Below are 24,637 nucleotides of genomic sequence, written 5' to 3'. Positions count from 1 at the left end.
TTGCCTGTTATCCGCTGGCTTATCACATTATATAAACAGACGGTATTCTCCGTTCCCATTCCGCTTGCTGTAATCTTTATGAATTGACATGTAGTGACGTGTTGAGATAATCACCGCACAAGGCGGTAATTTCTCGCACTGCTCAGGAATTGTAGCTTTTCATGCGGAAACAGCTTTTATGAATGGACACTTTGCTAAATGGTCAGTAAAGTCAGCTGTTTTGAGCATTACCGCATGCAGGAATGGTTTATGAATAGAGGCCAATCTGTTAATAGTATTCAATATCTGTTAACTAGTTAGTTGTTTTGTTGTTGTTACAGTAGAGCTGGAAGCATACAGCTTCTGTTAAACAAAACACTTGGAAAATCGCTCTGTTCTAGCACTTTTTAGAGCAATTTCCACTTTCCTATACTTAACATTGATGGTGAATCGCCTCAGAATTGCTGCAGGACCTGCGTTTGGTGGAGAAAATAAACAAAAAAAATCACATCACTCTGGTTTGATCCATCACATTCAATTAAATTAGCCAAGCGCTTTTCAAAGCGTTAGCGTTTTGAAAATCGTTCTAAGTGTGCACCAGCCCTATCTTATAGGTTATTAACCTAATTTCTGGATAAGCACTGTCCTAGACCCTGCTAGCAAGGGGAAATACAGCTGCTTAGGTCAGGTTTTCCCTGTTAATCACTCATGTATTCTCATGAAAAAAAAGGTGCTCTCTTTTCCATGGAAAACATATGGTTGTTAAGCCAAACAATACTTGTAAACAAAAATATCTGTCAAAAGAAATTTATTAGAAAACATGAGCAGAAATAACGCAAAGCAAAAGGTCAAGATAAGTATCATGTAACTCAGATTTCCAAATCACTCTGACAGTACGTTGCAGGAGACAAGAGGTGTCTGCATACTCTGGAGCATATGGTCATCACACATCAAGATGTTCTGTCATGCCTGTTTTATGTTTAACCAGCTTAATCATCTATTTTGCTGTCATCACATACAACACACAGACAGCTAATTATACATTTAGTTTGCATTTCCCATAAAGCTTTAGGCCCCATTCACACTTTGATGGCCCATACTCACGGGCAACTTTTTGGGCCTGTCGCCAGCACACGTGAGCGTGTGGGCGACAGGCCGGCGACAGCTCCTCGCCAGGTCCCTCCGCGTACAAACGCGGAGGAGGGACCAGCGGCGCGACGGAAGCTGTCGCTGACGTTCCTCCTCCCCCCGCCGGAAGCTCCGTATTCCTCAATGGAGGTTGCTGTCGCTAGTCCGCGTACTCACGCGGACTAGCGACAATTGCGGCGGCAACTGTCGCCAGGCGATTGAGCAGTTCAATCGCCTGGTGACATCAGCGACGAGCGACAGTTCGGGGTGCGCGCCCGTGCAACGGCGCATACTCACGGGCGACCTGTCACCGCACCACGCGTGCGCCGCGTGTTGCAACGACAATTGTAGCCCGTGAGTATGGGCCATAAGACTACTTACACACCGAGACGTTGCGTTTTAGGGGACGTTATGGTCGCATAACGTGCCCCTAACGCAATGTATGGTGGTGTTGAAGTTGGACGTCAGATTGAGCTGCGTTATGCAGCTCTCAAAGCAGCAGGTTAGTGATAGGAAGTCCGGATCTTTTTAAGGATTCGGATCATTTGAATCGGATCATTGGAAAGATCCAGATCTTTAAACCGAATAATTTGAATCATTTTACTAGGGAAGCAGACTGGGGGTGAAGTGACTAGCAGCCAGGACAGGACTTTCCCTGCACTGTACATTCTGTATGTTCCTGTTTCTTCCAGACAGACATCCACTGTGAACCGAATCTTTCATTGTGATGATCCGGATGATTCGACTCACAAAAAAGATCCGGATCAAATGAACCGGACAACACTACAGTCCTACCACAAGTCTCTGCAGTGATATTGTGAATATTAATTAGCCATGTGGCTGGCCGCAAAGGAGGAGGGGAGACCTCCTCCAACATTACTGAGCATGTGCAAGCAGTCTAACGCTGCTTAGCCCAGTATAACCTACAGCATGCTGCACTTTCCCAGAACGTGCAGCGTTACAATGTATTGCAACGTGGGCACTGTGAACAGCACAATTGATTTTACAGTGCTGTGAGTTAGGCTGCGTTACTGGCTGCTGTAACGTAACGTCCCACTGTGAAACCAGCTTTAAGCGCAAAACGCCGGTGGTTACAGCCAGCGTTTTGCGGGAGTGATTTTTCTGCGATTGCGTTTAGCGCTTCTATACCACTGAAACGTGATCGCCAGCGATTAACGCAAAGCACCCAAGTAAGAACGGGCCCATAGGGTAATATAGCACACATAAAAAAAAAAAAACACTAGCGCTTGAGCGTTTGTCCGAAATCGCTGGTAAAACGCTCTAGTGTGAATGGGCCCTTACAGAGAACATGAAATAATTAATATCACTAAAGGTAGCCATACATCTAGAGATGTATGGGCAGATTCAACCTAGGGACAAATCTCTCGCTTGTCAGATTCGATGAGAGATCTGTCAGCTGCCCATACACCACAAGCCGATTCCCGATCAATTTCAGCATGAAATCAAACCGGAATCGGCCCTGTAGGCTGCCTCGAATGCCTGCCGTGTCAAAGTGATACACTACCTGTCCGTGACCTCCGCTTGTCCCCCGCTGCTCCAGGCGCATCCTCCTCTTCACATACACGCACGCCCCATGTGGTTTCCTAGTAAGGGCGCAAGTCTGATGTCACGCGCCCGCCTTTACCAGGAAACCACATGGGGCGTGCGTGTATGCAAAGAGGAGAATACACCTGGAGCAGCGGGGGACAAGCGGAGGCCGCTGACAGGTAATGTATACACTTTGGCACAGCAGCAGGTCGGCAGATGATTGCATCGATCGTCAGGAAATTGCACGCCGTTCCCATCGCGCACCTGACCAACCAACTTTGGCCCGACATCTCGCAGCATGCGTTGTCGACAAAGCGACCAATTTTGGGACGAAAATTGGTCCTTTTGTCGGTCGGGCATGCACTTGGCGGCACCTACTTTCATCCAATTTGATTATAATAATTGAATTGGATGGTTGATCGCCCGCCAAGTCGCCTGATGTACGGCCACCTTAAGGGCCTGTTCAGCCTGTCAGCGTATGAAGCACGCGTATAAAATCAAAGAAACGCAAGTTGAAAAACGCATGCGTTTTTCTTGCGTTCTAATGCGTTTTCTATTGCGTTTTGCACACACACATGACCCAGGGGAAAGAAAAGAATTATGGGAACAGCAGAGGGAAACGTACGCTAAAAACACAATAGTACGCGTTTTTGATACGCGTCCATTAAAGTCCCTCACTGGTGCTCAGAATCAAATGCACTTTCTATATTGTGCTGTCAATTTTAGCAAAAGCCAAACAACCTTCCAGTATGTATGTTGTGGGGCTGAGGAAGCATGAGCATGTGACACTAGGAAAGCATACAAACTCCATGCAGATGGTGCTGTAGTTGAGATACTACTGCTGCTGCAAGCCAAAACAAAAGTGGTAACTACTTAGCCAGAGTGCCACCTAACACTAGCTTATTAGTAAATAAAAGTGCTACTGAACTTACAAAGTGTGCTTTATAATATTGTACTGATCAAACAGGAACTCTCTGTACAAAGTTTCACCCAGTGCAGCGCTCTTAAAGGGAACCTGCACAGAGGGATATGGATGTTTCCTTTAAACAATACCAGTTGCCTGACAGTCCTGCTGATCTCTTTGGCTGCAGTAGTTGCTGAATCACACACCCGAAACAAGCATGCAGCTAATCCAGTCTGACTTCAGTCAGAGCACCTGATCTGCATGCTTGTTGAGGGGCTGTGGCTAAAAGTATACTTAGAGATACAGGATCAGCAGGAAAGTCAGGCAACTGGTATTATTTTAAAAGGAAAAATCCATATCCTTCTCGGTTTAGGTTCCCTTTAAGCTTAATACTCGCCTAACGACAGATCGTGGAACCTCACAGCGACGCCTCCTAAACGAGCTTCCCTGAACCATCCTCCTCCCCACGGGCACGAAGGAGCTTTCAAACGATTGCAGCACTTTGCGAGTCATCGGGGATCTTAAAGATCCTATCCGCTGTGACGGTTGTTATCGCCTCGCATCGGCAAACATTGTTGGTGTATTCGAGCGCCTGTATCCACGTCGTAAGATTGCGGAAACTATGTTGCACAAAAAAATGGGAATCTGAAAAATTTAAATTGGGGTATACATCTGCATGGTAGGTTCACTTTTGTGTACAGAGACCAACCTCAATAACATTCCTTCCATCTACACACAAGGCTACAAACTCCAGTGGTTGGGAGTGGTAGCAAGTATAAATAGATTGTAGCACCTAGAAGGAACTATCACAGGGGAATAAGCATTGTTTTGTAGCAAGGCAGTATTTCTTTGTGTTATTGAAAAGTGACCTTTTTTTAAATAACCATTTAACTTTGTGTGCTACTTGTACATGATATTTAAAATGGACAAATGTAAGTATTCTTCCACAAAGACTGTAAACAAAGAAATGTGTTCTGGTGTCTATCTCCATTTCTGGCGCATTTGGTATTCATGTACTGCTGCACCACACACTTAAATACTGTAAATAGACCAAAACAGTATCAGGATAGTTCTGCCTTGAGTGGAACACACATAGAGCAATTATTGGTACAAGACAGCGCAGGCAGGCTGGAATCCACACAGTGCAGCCAAAAGTTGCCACAACTTGGGTGATATGAGCGTCCCGCAAAATGTAGCATGCTGACTTCAGATTCGGGCTCTTCCTGAAAAAGAAGAAAATTATTTTTCACATTCAGAATCAACCATAGAGGAATGAGTGTATATGTAGGACATCTATCAAGTGATAGAGATTTGGAAGAGCGAGGAGTTGTTCATGTCTCTTACAATGAGGGGTGGATGAGAGAGATTTGGAGATGGTATGAGGGATAAATAAGAGTGCTATGGAGATGGCCTGAAGCAGAAGAGGTGTGAATAAGAGGTTTGGAGATGGCCTGAGGTAGATTAGGGGTGGATGAGAGAGGTTTGGAGATGGCCTGAGGTAAATGAGATATGAATGAGAGAGGGCTGGAAATAGCATAAGGTAGATGAGAGAGGTTTGGAGATGACCTAAGGTAGATAAGGGATGAATGAGAGAGGTCTGGAGATGGCATAAGGTAGACGAGTGGTGAGTGAGAGCGTTTTGGAGATGGCATGAGGTAGATGAGAGAGGCTTGGAGATGACATGAGGTAGATAAGGGATGAAAGAGGTCTGGAGATGGCATAAGGTAGAGGAGTGATGAATAAGGTTTGAAGAAGCATGAGGTAGATAAGTGGTGGATGATAAAGGTTTGGAGAAGGCATAAGGTAGGTGAGGCTTGGATGAGAAAGGTTTGGAGATGGCCTGAGGCAGATGATGAATGAATTAGAGAGGCTTGTAGATGAGATGAGGTGTGAATAAGATGTTTGGACATGGCCTGAGGTAGATTAGGGGTAGATGAGAGAGGTTTGGAGATGGCCTGAGGTAGCAAAGGGTTGGATGAGAGGTTTGGAGATGGCCTGAGGTAAATGAGGGATGAATGAGAGAGGTCTGGAGATTGCATAAGGTAGATAAGTGGTGAGTGAGAGAGTTTTGGAGATGGCATGAGGTAGATGAGAGAAGTTTGAAGATGCGTGAGGTAGATAAGTGGTGGAGATAGAGGTTTGGAGATGGCATAAGGTAAGATGAGGGTTGGATGAAAGAGGTTTGGAGATGGCATAAGGTAGAGGATGGGTGAATAAGAAGTTTAGAGATGGCCTGAGGTAGATAAGGAGTTAATGAGAGTGGTGGAGAGGGCATAAGGCAGACAAGGGGTGAATGAGAGGTTTGGATATGGCATGAGGTAGATGAGGGGAAAAAGAGAGAGGTTTGGAGATGGCCTGAGGTAGATTAGGGGTGGATGAGAGGTTTGGAGATGGCCTGGCCCATTCCTTTCCTCATTCCCTCCAGTTCCTGTAATCACTCCTTGAAAAATTGAAATTTTGGCTAAAGTCACATTTTCAGACAGGAAGAGGCAAGCTTACAAAATTATAAATGTGATCTAATCTCCAGGTTTTCAGATATAAAGTTGATTGAGAGCCAGGGCGTAACTGCAGGGGAGCAGCCCTTATGACTGCAGGGGGGCCCAGAGCTGTACAGGGGCCCAAGCTACTCCTTTACTCCATCTGATAAAAGGGACCATCCTTCAGATCAGGTGTTTTTGTGGCTATACTTGTTATGTGTGTGAAGATTATGATGGCCACACTTGTATTATGACCCTTGTAATATGGGCCCCCAGGCTGTGCAGGTCACCAGAGGTAGGCAAGGGAAAGCGTATGAACATTAGGAGGCCCCATCAAAGTTTTGTTGTGGGCCCCATGATTTCTTATGCTACTTTCTGAGTGGTCTACACAGGCAAGAAAAGACAGCCAAGCAAGGGGTATCAGCCATTCCTAGGATCTAAAGGTGGCCACTAACGGTACAATTTCTAGCGAAAAATTGTTAGAGCGATCAGAAATTCTGATCGGATTGGTTGTAAATAATATCAGTTGATGGGCACGATCGAATAAGAACGATTATAAAAATAGTCATCCAATTGGATTTTTCATCAAACCAAAATTTGGATTTTCTTGTTGGTTGTGATAGATGGGAAGCAAAGATTGGTTTGTTGATGGTGTTGTGAACAAGTTTTCTTCCGATCAGGATTACCTGATCACTGGAACGATTTTTCGCTACAAATTGGTTCGTTAGTGGCCACCTTAAAGAAACACTGAAGCCAGTTTAAAAACGGCTTTTTACATTTTATTTATGTGGGGCATGTTTGCCCCTGCTAAAACGCTGCTATCCCGCAGCAGAACGAGGGGTCTTTATCCCCCAAATCCCCCCTGCAAAATCCACTACTTTCTTGGTTGTGGATTTTGCTGCTCATGGAGGCAGAGCTTTCGGCTGCAGCTCTGCCTCCATGCACGTCTATCAGCCGCGGATCTCCGCCTCTCCCTCGCCCCTCTCAGTAAAGGAAGACGGAGGGGCTGGCGGAGGTGGAGATACGCGCTGATAGACACGTGTAGAGACAGAGCTGCAGCTGAAAGCTCTGTCTCTCATGGAAGCACTCCCCGCAGTGTGCCCCGGGGGATTTGGGGGGTAAAGACCCCTTGTTCTGCCGTGGGATATCGGAGTTTTAGCAGGGGCAAACATGCCTCACGAAAATAAAAAGGTAAAAAGCCGTTTTTAAACTGGCTTCAGTGTCTCTTTAAGTCCAGTACAGAAGATAATGCAGGTACAGGATCAGCTGAGCTGCAGGCAATAAAGTGGGCTGTTCCTGAGGCACACTCTAGGTACTGCAGAACCTCCAATAGTGGAAATATTCCACTACAGAATGATACTAGTCTGTGCAGTAGTAATGGTGCACAGACTAGATATACCTTAACTATGAAGACTAATAGGCACTAGACAGAACAGGTAGAACCGGAAAAGGCAGGACAGAGAATACAAACAACCTCAGACACAAACACAGCACCAGAAGAAGGACAAACCACAACATGGTAAGACTTTAACTAAAGGACATATAAAATGTGCAGCACACAAATCAACAGTTGTGGAACAGATCCAGTGACCCCGACAAAGGATGCTTGCCATTGGTGACAACATGGATACAAGAACTGTGATGAGACCAATTAAAGATACATCACCTGAAGCTATCCTTCCTGATCATTATGGGTGACAGTTTAATGTCCTCACCAGCAATCATCAATGCAGGATATTTATTCAACCAAGTTCTGTTGCATTGTATTTTCTCCCAGACAGATCAATTCTAGTGATGGGGCATCAGTATCCGTACATGGCTTTAGACACAAAGAAGCTAGACAGATAGAGCAAAACTAGACCAGGGAAGAGAGGCATCTAAGGACACCAAACTAAACAGCTGCATGCAGGAACTATACAACATAACCTAAAGGCACTACTTGGACTGGAGATAGACAGAAATAAAAAGGCAAACCTAAACAAGACTAAAAGCAATCAAAAATCATCAGAAATACAAGACAGTATTGATCTAATTCTCCTGCAAGCCTTGTAGACCTTGTAGAGAAAACAATTTATAAATATCCCGGGAGTTGCTGAGAGATCAAGTGCAGGCGAGTAAAAAAAAACAAAACAAAAAAAAACTTATTTTGTATAGCCACGTAGAGGCTCCCTGCCCTGAATATGTGTCCAAACTCTGGCCCTATAACATGCATAATGCAGCATGTAAGCATACAGAGGGAGCTCCCAGGCATCTCTTGCTGGATCCTTAGCATTGACGTGCAACCCAATTAGTTCAATATATATGAACCAATGAACTTAATACATATTTGGGATGTGGGAGAATCCCTGAAATAAACCCATGAAAACACAGAATAAACATACAAACTCCATGCACACAGTATCCTGGCTAGGATCTGAACCCGGGACTTTAGCCCTGTTAGATGAGAGTGCTATCGACTTCACCACCATACTGCCCATACATATACAATGTCATTAAAAGATGACAGATTTTATTGCTATTCAAAACATGACAACAGATTGCCCATATTATTGCTGCAGGAATAATTACCTTCAGACAGCTGCTCACTTTTAACACCTGCACTAATCTAGTAATTAGCAGCAAGCTTACAGACTCCTATTGGCAAGTGATTTGTGCAGGGAAACGCTGCCCATTTTACCCATAGCTTTGCCATCCAAACTGCATGGCATGGTTACAGGGATTTGGATGCATAGTCATATCACTGCAAGTGCCGGTGTGCGTCCTGCAAGAGGCTCGCCGGCTCAGTGGAAACCAGCCCTCACTGAGATGCAATCACAAAAGTCTGGGGTGATAGCATTCTATAGTGAGTACATAACATTAGGTAAAGCAAAGCAGACACACCACAAATATTGATCCATAGGCCGCTGAGGAAGGATTTCTGACATGCTTACCTTTTTCTGTAGTGTCTCCAGCAAGCATACACCACAGCACCTCTGAAAGCAGAGGCTGGAGTCACGGGTCACCTCTTCAACCTCACATTCCAAGGCTGATGGAGAGGGCTGAGGTGGGGACAAACAATGCAAAGTCAGTATTTTAATGAAATACATGCGTATACATAAATAAAGTAGCCATGTTCCCCAAAAAACAGAAGAGGTCATATGCCCATATATATCAGTATTAGGTAGCCAGTGCTGGCTGGGGAGGGCTGGGTGCTTTGCTGGGTGGCCTTAGAGTATGCAGGGCCTGGGCCTGAGGCAAGTGTCAAATGAAGGGCCTAGAGCCTGGAGTATTTTTTTTTTACAAGTGTTTTTTTTTTTTGGGGGGGGGGGGGAGGGTTGGAAGTGTAATTTCATCAATTTTATTAATCGTGTGTATGTATGTACTTTGTACCTGTAATATACTTTTTGGCCACAAGATGGCGCTAGTGAACACTCTCCCGTATAGGAAGTGATCACTTTTTTTTTTTTTTTACACTTTATTAAATTGTTACAGTTTCCTGTTTTTGTGAATGGAAGTGGCCGCTGTTCGCGGTCACGTCCATTCACTCCAGGCAGTGCGATTGGGTAGAGGACCGCTCGGTCCTCTTCCCCAATCACCCAGCACGGGAACCTGATGGAAACGGCGGCGGTAGCGGCGCAAACACGTGCGGAGCGGCAGCGGGAATGCGCGACGTATTAAAACGTCATGTTGCCATTAACAGGCAAAAGCATGACGTTTTAATACGTTAGTTTGCCGGTAAATGGTTAAAGTGTACCAGAGCTGTTATAAACAAAATGATTTATACATACCTGGGGCTTCCTACAGCCCCATACGCATCTATTACGCATACAAATCTATTAGATAATTTCCAACTGGGCCAATCGGATTGCGTTAGATTTTGCAATTGATTTTGGGTACTTCTCAAAGCAAAATCGATCACAAAATTGATCTGAAATAATTTGGATGTCTACACACGATGCAATTTCTTATTAGATCTATCTAGATTTCACCATACGATTTTCTGTTAGATTTTTTTCTGTTTTTAGATTATTTTCTGTAGCGACTGGTCATTATCTCTGGTGCATGGTCTTCTGGTTTTCTCCTGCTGAGAAGAATAATGCCTAATTGCTAGGCAGATAGATGGTTAGATAGATATTTTTCAACATGTTGGAAATTATCTATCTGGCAGGTAAATCTAACAGAAAATCTAACAAAAACATTGTATGGTGTGTACCTAGCATAAAGCCTCATCTACACGGTACAATTTTCCATCAGATAGACGGATTAGATAGATCTAATAACAAATTGCATCGTGTGTAGACGTCCATATTGTTTCAAATCAATTTTGCGACAGATTTTGCTTTGATAAGTACCCAAAATCTATTGTAAATTCTAATGCGATTGGACCGGTTAGAAATTATGAAATAGATCTGTCCAATAGATCCGATCTGACGGAAAATTGTACTGTGTAGATGAGGCTTAAGATGCAGCTGCTAAGTATCCCTGTGGGAGGCATGAGTGGGTTTCCAAGCCAGAAGGTCTAGTCAAATACTGGGGCTCCCCAGGGCTCTGCAGAGCTTTCACAATGGCAGCCGCTATTCATTGCACTTTGCTGTCAGTCGATTCTCAACAGGATTTCTTTAAAGAGGCACTGTAGTGATTTTTGTGACTTTTATGGTAATGTTCCTGGTTGCAGCTTCAGAAACACTTCCTAGATCTATAAATTGCTGTATATTGAATGCAGCCCCGCCGTCCCAGTGATGCTAAAGGTCCGTACACACACCGGACTGCAGGCAACGACGGGTCCGTCGTCACCTCCCGCTGGGTGAGCGGTCCGGCGTGTGTACAGGCTGTCTGCATACTGATACGGCTGTTTCTGAGCGATCCGCCCGGCGGATCGCTCAGAAACAGCCGTATCAGTGCAGACAGACTGTATACACGCCGGACTGTCGCTGGAAAGCCCACCCAGCGGGAGGTGAGGACGGACCAGTCGTTGCCTGCAGTCCGGCGTGTGTACGGACCTTTAGCCTAAGCTGATTAGCTATGCAGAATTCTTACCCTCCCTTCCTCCTACCTCGACCATTCTGGTAGACCAGGAATATTTTGTACTGGTTTCAGAACGCTCAGTAAACAAACATTCCGCAAAGATCACCTGACTAAAGATGTTGTCACTTGTGATAAATTTCAAAATGTAAATCAGGGAGATGAAAGATTTTACAATGAGCAACACTGATAAAAAAATGTATGAATGAATATTGTAAAATAAATAAATAAATAAATTTAAAAAAAGGAGCCGCGGCTTAAAAGGTTAAAGTCCCCTGAGCCAATCTGTGCTTGTGCAGCAACAATGTCAGAGCGCTCGCTCCCACCGCTGATTGTAAGATTAATGAATTGGAACTTCATTCCCATTCATTCATCACTCTTCTAGGTCCCTGTGATTGCTGGCATCAATGAGATGCCTGCATCACTTCCAAAGTAACACAGCCACTCATTGCTTCCTATTTGCGTATTTATAGTACCCTAATAAAAAAAATAATGCACAAGGACATCTTGTAGCCAAATAGTAAAATTACACCTACACACATTAGGGACTGATTTTTTTTTTTTTAATCTGTATGTCAAGAGGGTATATTACTGTTAAATTATGGGCTTGTAGTTCGTGATGGATGTAAAACTGAAAAAATGGACTTTTATTTCCAAATAAAATATTGTCACCACACATTGTACTAGGGATATCATTTAAATGTTGCAATAACGGGGACAAATTGGCAAATAAAACGTGCGGCTTTTATCCACAGTAGAACGGTATTTTAAAGCTATAATGGCCCACAAAGTGAGAAATAATGATTTTTTTTTTTCAATTTTTTTGATACTATTCCTATTAAATGCATTTAGAATGAAATACTTAGCATAATGCACCACCCAAAGAAGGCCTTATTGGTGGCAAAAAAACCCAAGGATTAGATAATTTCATTGTGATAAGTAGTGATAAAGTTATTGGGGGATGAATGGGAGATGCGCTGAAATGTGAAAATTCCTCTCCTCCATAGGGTGAAAAATACCAAAGGGATGAAATGGTTAAATAAAGGACACCTGAACTGAGAGCAATATGGAGGCTGCCATATTTATTTCCTTTTAACAAAACCAGTTGCCTGGCTGTCCTGCTGATTCGCTACCTCTAATACTTTCAGCATAGACTATAGAAAAAGCATGCATATCAGGTGTTTCTGACTGAAGGCTGACTGGATCTGCCGCAGGTTTTTCTCAGGTGTGTGATTCAGCCACTGCTGCAAATAGATCAGCAGGACAGCCAGGCAACTAGTATTGTTTAAAAACAAATAAATATGGCAGCCTCCGTATCCCTCTCAGTTCAAGTGTCCTTAACATCCCCAGAAGCAGAGAGCAGTGATTTCTTACCAGTTTCTGAAGCACACTTGGGCACATGGACAGAAAGGCCTGCAAGTTATTCCATGCTAGCTCAATATCCCACAGGACATGCTGCAGTTTCTCACAGTCAATGCTGAAAGTTTTCATTCCAGCTTCCATTCTTTTACACACTCTGTACACTTCAACCACACCTACAGAGAAGGGAAAAAAAGGTGTTCTTATTTGCTCCATTTCCGCTATTTCATTCTATCTCAAGAACCAGAGTAAAACAGAGGATGACTTGCTGCTCATTTGCAGAATTGAAATCCTGTTGTATCCTGACACACCAATTTCTCACCTGACTCCTGTGCTATTTTTTGTCACCTGAATAAAGTAAAAAGTGGAGTGACTGTTCATGTTTACAGTAAACTGTCTTAGCCAGTGCTTGGCGGCTTGCATAAATTCCATGAGTTCCAGAACCTCTCCCATCCTCTGGCAGATGTGTTTGCTTCAGAAGCTTCATTTATGAACTATGCTACTACTAGGTTACTGGTTGCTATTTTAGCAGCGAGTATCTTCAGAAGCTGTATAGAAAATGTTCAGAGTGAGGGAAATACAGCACCCTGCATAGCTCACATGTGACTACTGTGTGTAATGGGGCATAAGAGAAGCGTCACACAGAAACGAGAAAGGGTGGTCATAACATATTTTGTTTTAAACAATTTGTAGTTACTGGTCAGTTGTCCGACTACCTCCCTAAAGCCTGGTACACTTGCATGACTAAGATCAGCTAAGGGGGCATTAACGACCGCCTCAGCCGATAGTCAAGCATGTGCACAGTAGACCCCCACCGCCACTCTGCAAGCGATCCAATTGGTGGATCAACTTGGCTGAGCGACGGCCAACTCCTTTGTGCTCCCCAGCCTGCCACGTGACGTCACGCACATGCTGCTCCGTCGTTCCTCCACCCCCCACATAGCAACATAATGCATTGTCAGCTACATAGCAGAACCATCTGTACAGGCCAGACAAGCAATGTCACCCAAGGGACTTGAGACCCGATCCCCCATGGGTGACATCAGTCAAAGGTATGTACGCACCTTAATATATAGTCAGATCTCCTCAAATACTTGACTAATAGCTTTAAGGCCCGTACACACGCCTGACTAAGGCCGCCGATAACGACCGCCTCAGCCGATAGGTGTGTGTACAGCAACCCCAAACCTGTGAGCGATCTGCTCGGCGGATCAACTCACCCCCTGCGTCAGCTGATAGTCTGTGCTGCTCCCCCTTGCCCTCCACGTGATGTCACGCACATGATGCTCCGTTGTCCCGTCACCCCCTTGCATAATAACTGAATGCTACATAGTGATGTCGCCCTAGGGGATTGGGTCCCGATACCTGATGGGAGACATCAAATCATGTATGCCCCTTTTGAAACAATGGAACAAGTGATAAATGCTTTACTGTGATCTTCAGAGATAACAGAATCAATAAGGTCTGCACAGATTCCTTGTTGCTGACAATATGTGGTGATGCAGATAATCTCACCTGAAACAAACTGGGGGGGGGGTGCTTCGGGTGCATTAGCTGGAATTAGAAACTGTAACCAAGAAGTAGTAGCGGATACCCACTTTCCCTACCAGCAGTAAAAATGTCACCATGTAATAAATGTCAGAATGTAAATCAACAAACAACAAACAAACACAGAGCATTTATATCACGCTTTTCTCCTGGCGGACTCAAAGCGCCAGAGCTGCAGCCACTAGGACGCGCTCTATAGGCAGTAGCAGTGTTAGGGAGACTTGCCTAAGATCTCCTACTGAATAGGTGCAGGCTTACTGAACAGGCAGAGCCGAGATTAGAACCCAGGTCTCCTGTGTCAGAGGCAGAGCCCTTAACCATTACACTATCCAGCCACTCAGGGAGAGGAAAGCTTTTACAATGGGCAAACACTGACTAAATCATGTATACATAATTATTGTAAAAAATTAAGCACTTTTTTTATTACATTACTTTCACAGGAGTTCCTCTTTAAGTGGTTTCTTTAACTTTGCGAAGAGCTCCTTTTCTTTGTTTTAGTTAGTACATCATTGGTGTCTGGAGAAGGCCCAAGTTTATAAGGTCATCTTGTCTTGATGAATCTGTCTTGTTTGTGTCTGCAGTACTGTGTATGGGATTCCTGCTGTATTACATAAACTAGATGCTGTGCCAGTGATTGAAATGACAATATGAAAACATACCTGAGATGTAATCTACTCCTTGTGAAGACAACAGCACTTCACTGCATACTGAGGGCTGGCTGATGCTGCATAGTATTTCATTGGCTTTCTGGATCACCTTTGCAATGAGAAGATATTATCCTATGTGATCATCTCAGACTATTACAATGCTCCAAAACTTAGCCTATTGTCAATATATTTTGCATACTGTATCAAAAAAGGTATTGCACTACTACTTGGAACAGCCGGGGATTGCCAGATGCCGGATACATGTGCTTGCTAGTTGCTTGAATCGGCGGTAGAATAGCACTAAGCTCTCCCTCCCTGGAGCAGCAGAAACTACTTACTGATCATATGAGCGCTATCTGCTACACGTCCTGCAGCTCCCAACTGCTTCCCAGCGGCCGGGGGCTGTGCATGGATGCCAAAAAGCCAATGGGAGCTGCAGGATGTGTAGCAGATGGCGCTGGGTTGATCAGTAAGTAGTTTCTGCTCTGAAAACCCCTGAAAGCTCAGCCCCGTTATCCCCAACAGGCATACCGGTTAATTGAGACTTCCAGTCAGTGCTGCTCGTAATGGAAAAATCTACGCTTACGGATCATTACGCGTAATTTTACGCTATTACGCATTACGCAATTACGGTTACGGCGTAGGAAATTATCTACGGTACAGCACTGTAATTACGCGTAAACTTACGCAATTACGCGTAAGGATACCGTAATGAAGGCGCTTACACTACGATGTTACGCGTAGTGCCGTAATAACCATTAATGCGTATTTTTTGACGCATGCGGACGATATGTACGCAATAGCCGTCAATGTGACAGTTATTGCGTACATATCATTCGTATGCGTCAAAACGTACGCTTATACTGAAGGGCGGGAGAAGATACTATTGGTTGCTTAGGATGTTGACTGATTGGCTACTCTTAGAAAATGGGAGATTTTACATTAGTAATTACGCGTAAAATTACGCATAAGTGTTCGTAAAATTACGCATGCCTAGCAATTACGGTAGACAGTGTAATTACGATACCACTTACGGTCTTACGCGTAAATAATTACGCGTAAGACCGTAAGTTACGCGTAACGCTTACGCGTAAATTTACATTTAATTACGATGCGTAATTACGCTCATGCGTAATTTCGGCCCAGCACTGCTTCCAGTTGCCGAGTTACGGATAACGGGGACTGCTGTACTGGGGACATCTTAAGGAAGATGTGTTCTTGTAATATGTAGGGATGAGGAAGCAAAAAGTTTAAGTTCAGTCTCGCAGCAAAACAGTCCCCATCGATAATCTCGCAAAATCGGCAGCCAGTAATTGCCGTGAAGCACGTTTGGTGAAAACAAGAATCTTCCATAACAATGATCATAAATAGAAGGAAAAGAACTGTAAATAGAAGGAAAATGTTAGTATAATCTTTCGATTGGTTTTAGCCCTTAATTGCAATCAAAACCTTCCTGGTGGACTTTAAATACAAGCAAACAATGCAAGAGAAGATGCAGTACAACACCCGATTCGGGTCGCCTTGGACACTTGGTCACACAGTGACCACTGCGTGACCAAGCATCCAAGGCAACACAAAACAGCCGTTGCAGGTCTCATCTGGTCACAGGTCTTATCTGTGCCATGATCCACCTCCTCTCCCATGTGGTAAAGTCTAATGGCATTTGTTTACACACGGCTGAACGAAGTACCGTATATGGGTGCACGGGTCTGTGATGGTATAATGCTTACTGGAATGTCACAATCATGCATGGTGCCCGCATCTTCTCTTCCATTGTTTGGATTGCCACCTCTCCCCACAGGAGGATACAGAGACACAGGGGTTTTATTATATAGGATTACATAACTGCGGGCATCAGATTTAGCAAGTTCATGACAGGGTTACACATATTCTTTAATAATTAATTCTTTCTGTCCTAAAATGTATTTCTTCATTCTTTTCTTTCTTACCTTGTGAATGTTCTTTAAACATTTCTTCAAATGATCAGTGCAGGTGTCTAACTAAAATGAAAACAAATTGTTTATTAATACAGTTACGGCAAGAGAACAGAGCTAGACGAGATCAATGCACCCCAGTGCAGATTTTGAGGCGGTTTTTCTTTCTGATTCCCATTGCTTGAGTGGGCGATTTTTTTTGGGGGGGGGGGTTTAGCGGTTTCCAACGTGTTTTTTCCCGAGCGTTGTGGTAATTCACTCCCTGACGCAAGTCAGGAAGTGCACTCTTCGATCCGGAAAATAATAAATACAATGCATTTATTCTTAAGAACGCAATCGCTCCACAAAGCGGTTTTGTGAGCGTTTTGCGTTTTTTTCCTATACCTCCCATTAAAGCAAAAATGCCCTAAAATGGTTTAAGCACTGCTTTTGAAAACTGACAGCGCACTGAACGCTCTAGTCTGAACTTCACCATAGCACAACATGGTGTAAGCGCTTTCTGAGAGTTTTCAGAAAAATGTCCACGCTTAGATTTTCCAAAAAACGCCTCTAATGTGAACAAAGCCTCATTTAGATTAAGCCTCAGATACAGTATATATAGTGATAAAAATGCAGCTTGACATGCCTGACCACTATCACAACCGTAATAAGTGTATGACCCTCCCACCTCCACAAAAGCCCAGAGCTTAATATCACCATATACGGTATATTGTATTATTACTACAGTAATAAGGCTTTATTTTGTTGTTTTTAACGCATATGCAAAATAAAGATGCCAGGAAAGTTGGGTACTGGGAAATAGTCATTAGTAAAATATTGGTAACATTTACAGCTAATCTACTATTTTACAGTGGTCATTTTTAATAGTAAAATATCGATAAATGTTACAGAATATTTAACTACAGCTAAACCTACCCCTACTTACCAAAGAACCCTCCCCCCTCCAATGTCAAACCACCTCCCTAAACGTAAAAGTCCCCCTTCCTGCCGTCTAACCTTAACCATGCCCCCCCCCCCCCCCCCCCAGCGCAAATCCACTTCCTGGCTCCTAACCTTAAGAGCTTCCACCACTGCAAGCCCCCTTCCTGACACCTAAGGGCGTATTTCCACTTAAGCGGAAACCGCCGCAAATCCGCAGAGTTTCCCCGCAGGCGGATAGTGCGGGGAAACTCTGCCATAGGGTGCAATGGTAACGCCGGCCGAATCGCTACCGCTTGCGATTCGGCCGGCTTTTCCATCCGAATCGGTGCGGGAGGCTGCGGATCCCATAGCCGTGCATGGCACGGCTGATGGGATTCGTGTGCTTTCCCCGCAGACCCAAAAGAGCCGGCTCGCGTCTCGCAGACGCGCGCTGCTCTAGTGGAATCGCGCCCTCAATGTCCCCTTAGCATAAACCCCCTTCCTGATGCCTAACCTTAACCCCACCTTCCCGCTACAAGCCCCCTTCCTGATGCTTTACCTTAACCCCACCAAAAAAATGGAAAGAACATTGAGCGCCGATACAAATATTGTTTTATCTGGCTCCATCAAATAGAGAAATTATGTAAAAACTGTCTGGAAGAAGGGGGTGGGAAGAATTTGTTATGGCAAGGCTTCTGGATGGGGCTAACATAAGGCATCAGGAATGTGATTTGTTCGGTAATCGGTAAGGCTTAAGCGATCCACCGAATTGCTCACACTGATTACATATGTGCCATATTCAGCCATACCACCTTCAACAAGTCCGCCTTTTGCTCGCAGTCATCTCCCTCTTCCACCATGCCATGACTCCAAGTGCCTAATCCTAACTAATTCTTTTAAACACTAACCCCGTCTAACACAATCTCATAAGGGCCGGTTCACACAGGCAGTTGATAGGCAGTGAAAGCTTGCCGAACTCTCACAACTGCTTGTTGCTGCCTGATAAATGCTTGCTGCTGCTTGGTAACCGTTTGGTGAGCACACACTTCGACTGCCCATTTGAAAAGTGTCCAACTGTTAAAAATAATCTAAAAAACCCAAGCTACGTTCCCACATCGCGATTTTCCCGACAACCAGCGATTTTTGGAGCGGCAATCGTTAATTTTCCAATGTGGGTACAGGCGCACAACCATGCGAACATTGCTTAGCGTCGCAACAACCAGTGTCTCGGCGGATCGGATCGCTAAGATCCCCAACGACTCCCACGCAAAGTACGCGTGATGTCGGGCATACCCGCCGGCAGGAATAGGCGTCGCAGGACCAGTCAGGTGGCGAGTACACAGCTTAACCCTCCATGAACTTTCTGCATGTTGTTACTTAGCTACTGTATCAGCATGAACAGTGCCATTAAAACCATCTTTGACACTGGTGCCAAATTTACCTTGATGCCAAACAATTGCTTCTGGGAATATAGGCCTGGTTCACATTAGGCAATGCAGATGGCCATGCGATCAGAATGCAGCATGCCCAATCGCACTGCCAAACACGCACAATCGCGCGCAAATCATCATTTACATGCGAACGTAATCCTTTACGCGCGCAAACCTTCGCGTGCAGCAGATCGCGTGATAACTGCCATGCTAGCAGTTATTACGCTTTTGTGAATCAAGCCCGTAATGTGAAAGTCAGAAGTGCTGTATGGCAACATGCACATGGCAACACTTCTAGTGTGAACAAGGCCTAAGGGAAGTGAAACTGTGGTAGCTTGAGTTTCAGTTGTCACTACATTATGCCTGGTATACACCATGCAGTTTCCCATCAGATGGACGGATTAAATCTATTATTTCCGACAAGTCCGATGTGATTGGCAATCGTTTTTTTGATTCATTTTTTGATCACTTATATACAAAATAGATTAGAAAAACGATCGGAAATCAGATTGGACCTTTTGGAAATAATCGATTTGAACATTCTATCTCGGTGTTTGCGGTTTTTCAGCAAAGTCATTTTCGTATCGAAAATGGCATTTTGGATTGAGAACATTTTCGGAAAAATACATTGTGTTTTCGCAAAATGGCAAACATTTGCAAAAACAAGATTAAATTATTTTCACAGCGAAAATGTGAAAAATAGTTTATTTTAGCGTGGCTTTATTACAGATCTAAACCGCTGCATATAATTGCTTGTGTTTTCATTGGTTGTAGCATTCTTACAGCAGTTACCCCATTCATATAGGGGTAACAGCCACTAAGGTGGCTTTTCCTTACCTGGAGAAGTGGGAGGAAGCATCTTTGCCTAAAACACCAAAACAATAAGCCCTAAGGACCTTTGTCCACAGAAGGTTAAATTGCGCACTTGGGTCAGGCAGTTCAGGCTGCTTGCTGTGATTGCCTTCTGGGTGCAGTTTCAAGCAGCCAAATTGCAATGTTTATAACACCATGTGCGACATTGCTTGATAGGCGGTGGTGTTACCTGGCAAGATGGCAACCGCCAAGCTCAGATGTAACTCAATAGGAGGGCTACCTTTCAAATGCCTGTGCCAAGCACTACAAAGTGCATTACTTGTGCAGTGTATCAGCTGAGCTGAAATTTTCGTAATTTCGCATTACTAAAATTACGCATGCGAAATTACAGTAACGTAATTGCCATTAAAATCGTAATTGAAAATACCGTAAGCGTAATTTTCAACGCGTAATTTCGCGTTTCGTTCATGCCGTAATTTCGCATTAAACGCTACCGTAATTTCGCGTTAAACCGTAACGCTCCGTATAGTATAAAAAAGCCGCCGACTTTAAGGGTTAATAGCAAAGCCCCCTTAAATGCTAAGAGCCTCAAATTTGGAGAATATATTAAGGAGATCAGGAGGAATAACAGGAAACTTTTTTTTTTTCAAAAAGACCTTATAGTTTTTGAGAAAATCGATGTTAAAGTTTCAAAGGAAAAATGTAAACATTTAAAAACCCGTCGACTTTAACGGTTAATAGCAAAGCCTGCTTAAAGTTTAGGAACACCAAATTCCCAGGGTATATTAAGGGGATCAGTGGGAATAAGAGGAAAAATTTTTTTTTTTCAAAAAGACCTTATAGTTTTTGAGAAAATCGATTTTTAAGTTTCAAGGGCGAAAATGTCTTTTAAATGCGTAAAATGTCAGTTTTTTTTGCACAGGTAACAATAGTGTATTATTTTCATAGATTCCCCCAAGTGGGAAGAGTTTTACTTACTTCGTTCTGAGTGTGGGAAATATAAAAAAAAAAAAAAACGACGTGGGGTCCCCCCTCCCAGACCTCTTTAACCCCTTGTCCCCCATGCAGGCTGGGATAGCCAGAATGCGGAGCACCGGCCGCGTGGGGCTCCGCACCCTGACTATACCAGCCCGCATGGTCCATGGATTGGGGGGTCTCGGAAGGGGAGGGGCAGCCAAGCTTTCCCCTCCCCCTCCGAGCCCTTGTCCAATCCAAGGACAAGGGGCTCTTCTCCACCTCCGATGGGCGGTGGAGGTGGAGGCCGCGATTTCCTGGGGGGGGGGGGGGGAATCATGGTGGAATCTGGGAGTCCCCTTTAAAAAGGGGTCCCCCAGATGCCCACCCCCCCTCCCAGGAGAAATGAGTATAGAGGTACTTGTACCCCTTACCCATTTCCTTTAAGAGTTAAAAGTAAATAAACACACAAACACATAGAAAAAGTATTTTAATTGAACAAAAAACATAACCACGAAAAAAGTCCTTTAATATTCTTAATTAACCATTAATACTTACCTGTCCCTTTAAATAAATGATCCCTCGAAATAGTCTCGGAAATGTTCTATCAGTTACAATGTAACAAAGTTATTACAATGTAACAACTTTGTTACATTGTAACTACGCCGCACCCGACGTCACTCGCCGCCGCCGCATACGCGTCTGCGCTGCACAGACCCGACAGAGCTCTGAGCTATATAGCTCAGAGCTCTGAGAAGCATCTTTGTATTTTGGCTCCAAGGAGCCCCATTGGTCCTTAGCAGACCAATGGGGTTCCTTCAAATCAGAAGGAACCCCATTGGTCTGCTAAGGACCAATGGGGCTCCTTGGAGCCAAAATACAAAGATGCTTTAGAGAGCTCTGAGCTATATAGCTCAGAGCTCTGTCGGGTCCGTGCAGGACGCTAAGTCCCCGCCGGCTCCGCTGCCCTCCCCGCCTCTCCCACATGTCACCCACATGTCACCCACATGTGGGTGACATGTGGGTGACAGATGTGGGCGGGGTGGACAGCGGGAGCTGCGGGGACTTAGCGTCCTGCACGCGTAAGTATATGCTGCGGCGGCTGAGCGGCGAGTGACGTCGGGTGCGGCGTAGTTACAATGTAACAAAGTTGTTACATTGTAATAACTTTGTTACATTGTAACTGATAGAACATTTCCGAGGATATTTCGAGGGATCATTTATTTAAAGGGACAGGTAAGTATTAATGGTTAATTAAGAATATTAAAGGACTTTTTTCGTGGTTATGTTTTTTGTTCAATTAAAATACTTTTTCTAAGTGTTTGTGTGTTTATTTACTTTTAACTCTTAAAGGAAATGGGTAAGGGGTACAAGTACCTCTATACTCATTTCTCCTGGGAGGGGGGGGTGGGCATCTGGGGGACCCCTTTTTAATGGGGACTCCCAGATTCCACCATGAACCCCCCCCCCCCCAGGAAATCGCGGCCTCCACCGCCCATCGGAGGTGGAGAAGAGCCCCTTGTCCTTGGATTGGACAAGGGCTCGGAGGGGGAGGGGAAAGCTTGGCTGCCCCTCCCCTTCCGAGACCCCCCAATCCATGGACCATGCGGGCTGGTATAGTCAGGGTGCGGAGCCCCACGCGGCCGGTGCTCCGCATTCTGGCTATCCCAGCCTGCATGGGGGACAAGGGGTTAAAGAGGTCTGGGAGGGGGGACCCCACGTCGTTTTTTTTTTATATTTCCCACACTCAGAACGAAGTAAGTAAAACTCTTCCCACTTGGGGGAATCTATGAAAATAATACACTATTGTTACCTGTGCAAAAAAAACTGACATTTTCCGCATTTAAAAGACATTTTCGCCCTTGAAACTTAAAAATCGATTTTCTCAAAAACTATAAGGTCTTTTTGAAAAAAAAAATTTTCCTCTTATTCCCACTGATCCCCTTAATATACCCTGGGAATTTGGTGTTCCTAAACTTTAAGCAGGCTTTGCCATTAACCGTTAAAGTCGACGGGTTTTTAAATGTTTACATTTTTCCTTTGAAACTTTAACATCGATTTTCTCAAAAACTATAAGGTCTTTTTGAAAAAAAAAATGTTTCCTCTTATTCCTCCTGATCTTAATATATTCTCCAAATTTGAGGCTCTTAGCATTTAAGGGGGCTTTGCTATTAACCCTTAAAGTCGGCGGCTACCTAACATTGATCCATGCGTCAAATTTTCCGCTTCTGGAGCATGGCCATACGCATTAATTTCGTAATACCCGTTGCAATGCGAAAATTACGCTTACGCGAAATCCTTCTTCATTACGATTATGTACTTACGGCCATAAACGTAATTACACTAATTACGCGAAATTTCGCGAAATCGTAATTACGCCATTACGCTCATCTCTACAGTGGTGAATTCACCCCTTTTAGTGCCAGCTTTCCATGGAAAAGGGGCCTTTGGTGTTACAACACATCCACTGCACATACCTCTGGCTACATTCCCATATGCACTGACCGCATGTGTGTATTTCTGGCTACATTCCCATATGCACTGACTGCCTGTGTGTACTTCTGGCTACATTCCCATATGCACTGACCGCCCGGGTGTACTTCTGGCTACATTCCCATATGCACTGACCGCCTGTGTGTACTTCTGGCTACATTCCCATATGCACTGACCACCTGTGTGTACTACTGGCTACATTCCCATACAGTGGCGTAGCTAAAGACCATGGAGCCCCATAGCAAAACTTTCATGGGGCCCTCAGATGTAGGCACTCTTAAGTAATACCGCCTGCCCATACCCTATGGATAGGAGTTAATTGGGCAATTTACATAGTCATGCATTCAACATTGTACATAGTTCATGGGCAGTGAGAAAGTCAGAGGGTGGAGAAACACCAGAGAGTTAATGGTGAATACATCAAGTACCACCTGGGCCCCCTTTGCTCCAGGGCCCCATAGCACCTGCTATGGCTGCTATAGCTACGCCCCTGTTCCCATATGCACTGACCGCCTGTGTGTACTCCTGGCTACATTCCCATATGCATTGACAGCCTGTGTGTACTCCTGGCTATATTCCCATATGCACTGACAGCCTGTGTGTACTTCTGTATACATTCCCATATGCACTGACAGCCTGTGTGTACTCCTGGCTACATTCCCATATGCATTGACAGCCTGTGTGTACTTCTGTATACATTCCCATATGCACTGACAGCCTGTGTGTACTTCTGGCTACATTCCCATATGCACTGACCACCTTTTTTTTCATTGTAATATTTCTGCGCCTTAGTTTTGTTTCATGTACCATACATAAAATATTCTGCTCAAGCCAGGACTGTTTAACCTTCTACTGACCAGGCTCTGTCTATAGTAATGTTAGCAATTCTTACCAGAGAAGGTTCAATAGCCATGGCTTTGTAGTCCTCTTTCTGTCTTTTAAATGAGAACCAGAGCTGTCAAGAGGAAAGATATGGATCAGGAAACCCTGGAATACAAAACGACTGTGCAGCTTCTGTGATAATTCATGCTTCTCCTCTGTTCAGGCGGACTATTCAGCATTACACTCAAACACAATGTAAACAACGGAGACTTGCAGCAAGTTTCCTGGGAGTGGCCATGCTGGAGGCAGGGTGACACGTTACCTGCAGGGGCCTGGCCAGGTGACCAGGCTTTCTCTCCCAGCTGTGGTATTTCTCGCCTCAGGATTCCATCAGCAGCCTGCGATCACCTGCTGTGCAGATGCTTCTCTTATAGCAGAGAATGGAAGAGCATTGAGTGTGACACTGCAAACTCTCAAAGTTTGTTTACATCTAAAATCGAAATTGCCGACAGCCGCATTTTTCGTTTTCAACGTGATCTTTTTTGCGCCTCCTGGCCTGGAAAAGAATAAATACAATGTATTTATTCATAAACAAACACAATCGCTGGATAATAACCGGATAAAGCGATTTGTGAGCGTTTAGCACTTTTCCTAAAAATGGTACATGCAGCGCTTTGCTGAATGGAGAGCGGACGCAACA

The 24,637-nt window shown here is 44.4% G+C and overlaps 1 protein-coding gene across 1 annotated transcript; it reads right to left on the bottom strand.

The window, feature by feature from the left end:
- Positions 1-2,801: 2,801 nt before the first annotated feature.
- LOC137556586 (synergin gamma-like) lies at positions 2,802-24,173 on the bottom strand. Its single transcript, XM_068271640.1, has 6 exons — positions 24,008-24,173; positions 16,541-16,591; positions 14,604-14,700; positions 12,412-12,572; positions 8,967-9,074; positions 2,802-4,782 (listed from the first exon to the last, which is right to left on the bottom strand). The coding sequence occupies exons 1-6, from the start codon at positions 24,026-24,028 to the stop codon at positions 4,621-4,623; spliced, it is 600 nt and encodes a 199-aa protein (XP_068127741.1). The 5' UTR covers positions 24,029-24,173; the 3' UTR covers positions 2,802-4,620.
- Between the last annotated feature and the right edge of the window lie 464 nt (positions 24,174-24,637).

This window comes from Hyperolius riggenbachi, chromosome 1 (genome assembly GCF_040937935.1).
Source record: "Hyperolius riggenbachi isolate aHypRig1 chromosome 1, aHypRig1.pri, whole genome shotgun sequence".
Taxonomy (NCBI): Eukaryota; Metazoa; Chordata; class Amphibia; order Anura; family Hyperoliidae; genus Hyperolius; species Hyperolius riggenbachi.
This window is presented reverse-complemented; position numbering and strand designations above follow the sequence as displayed.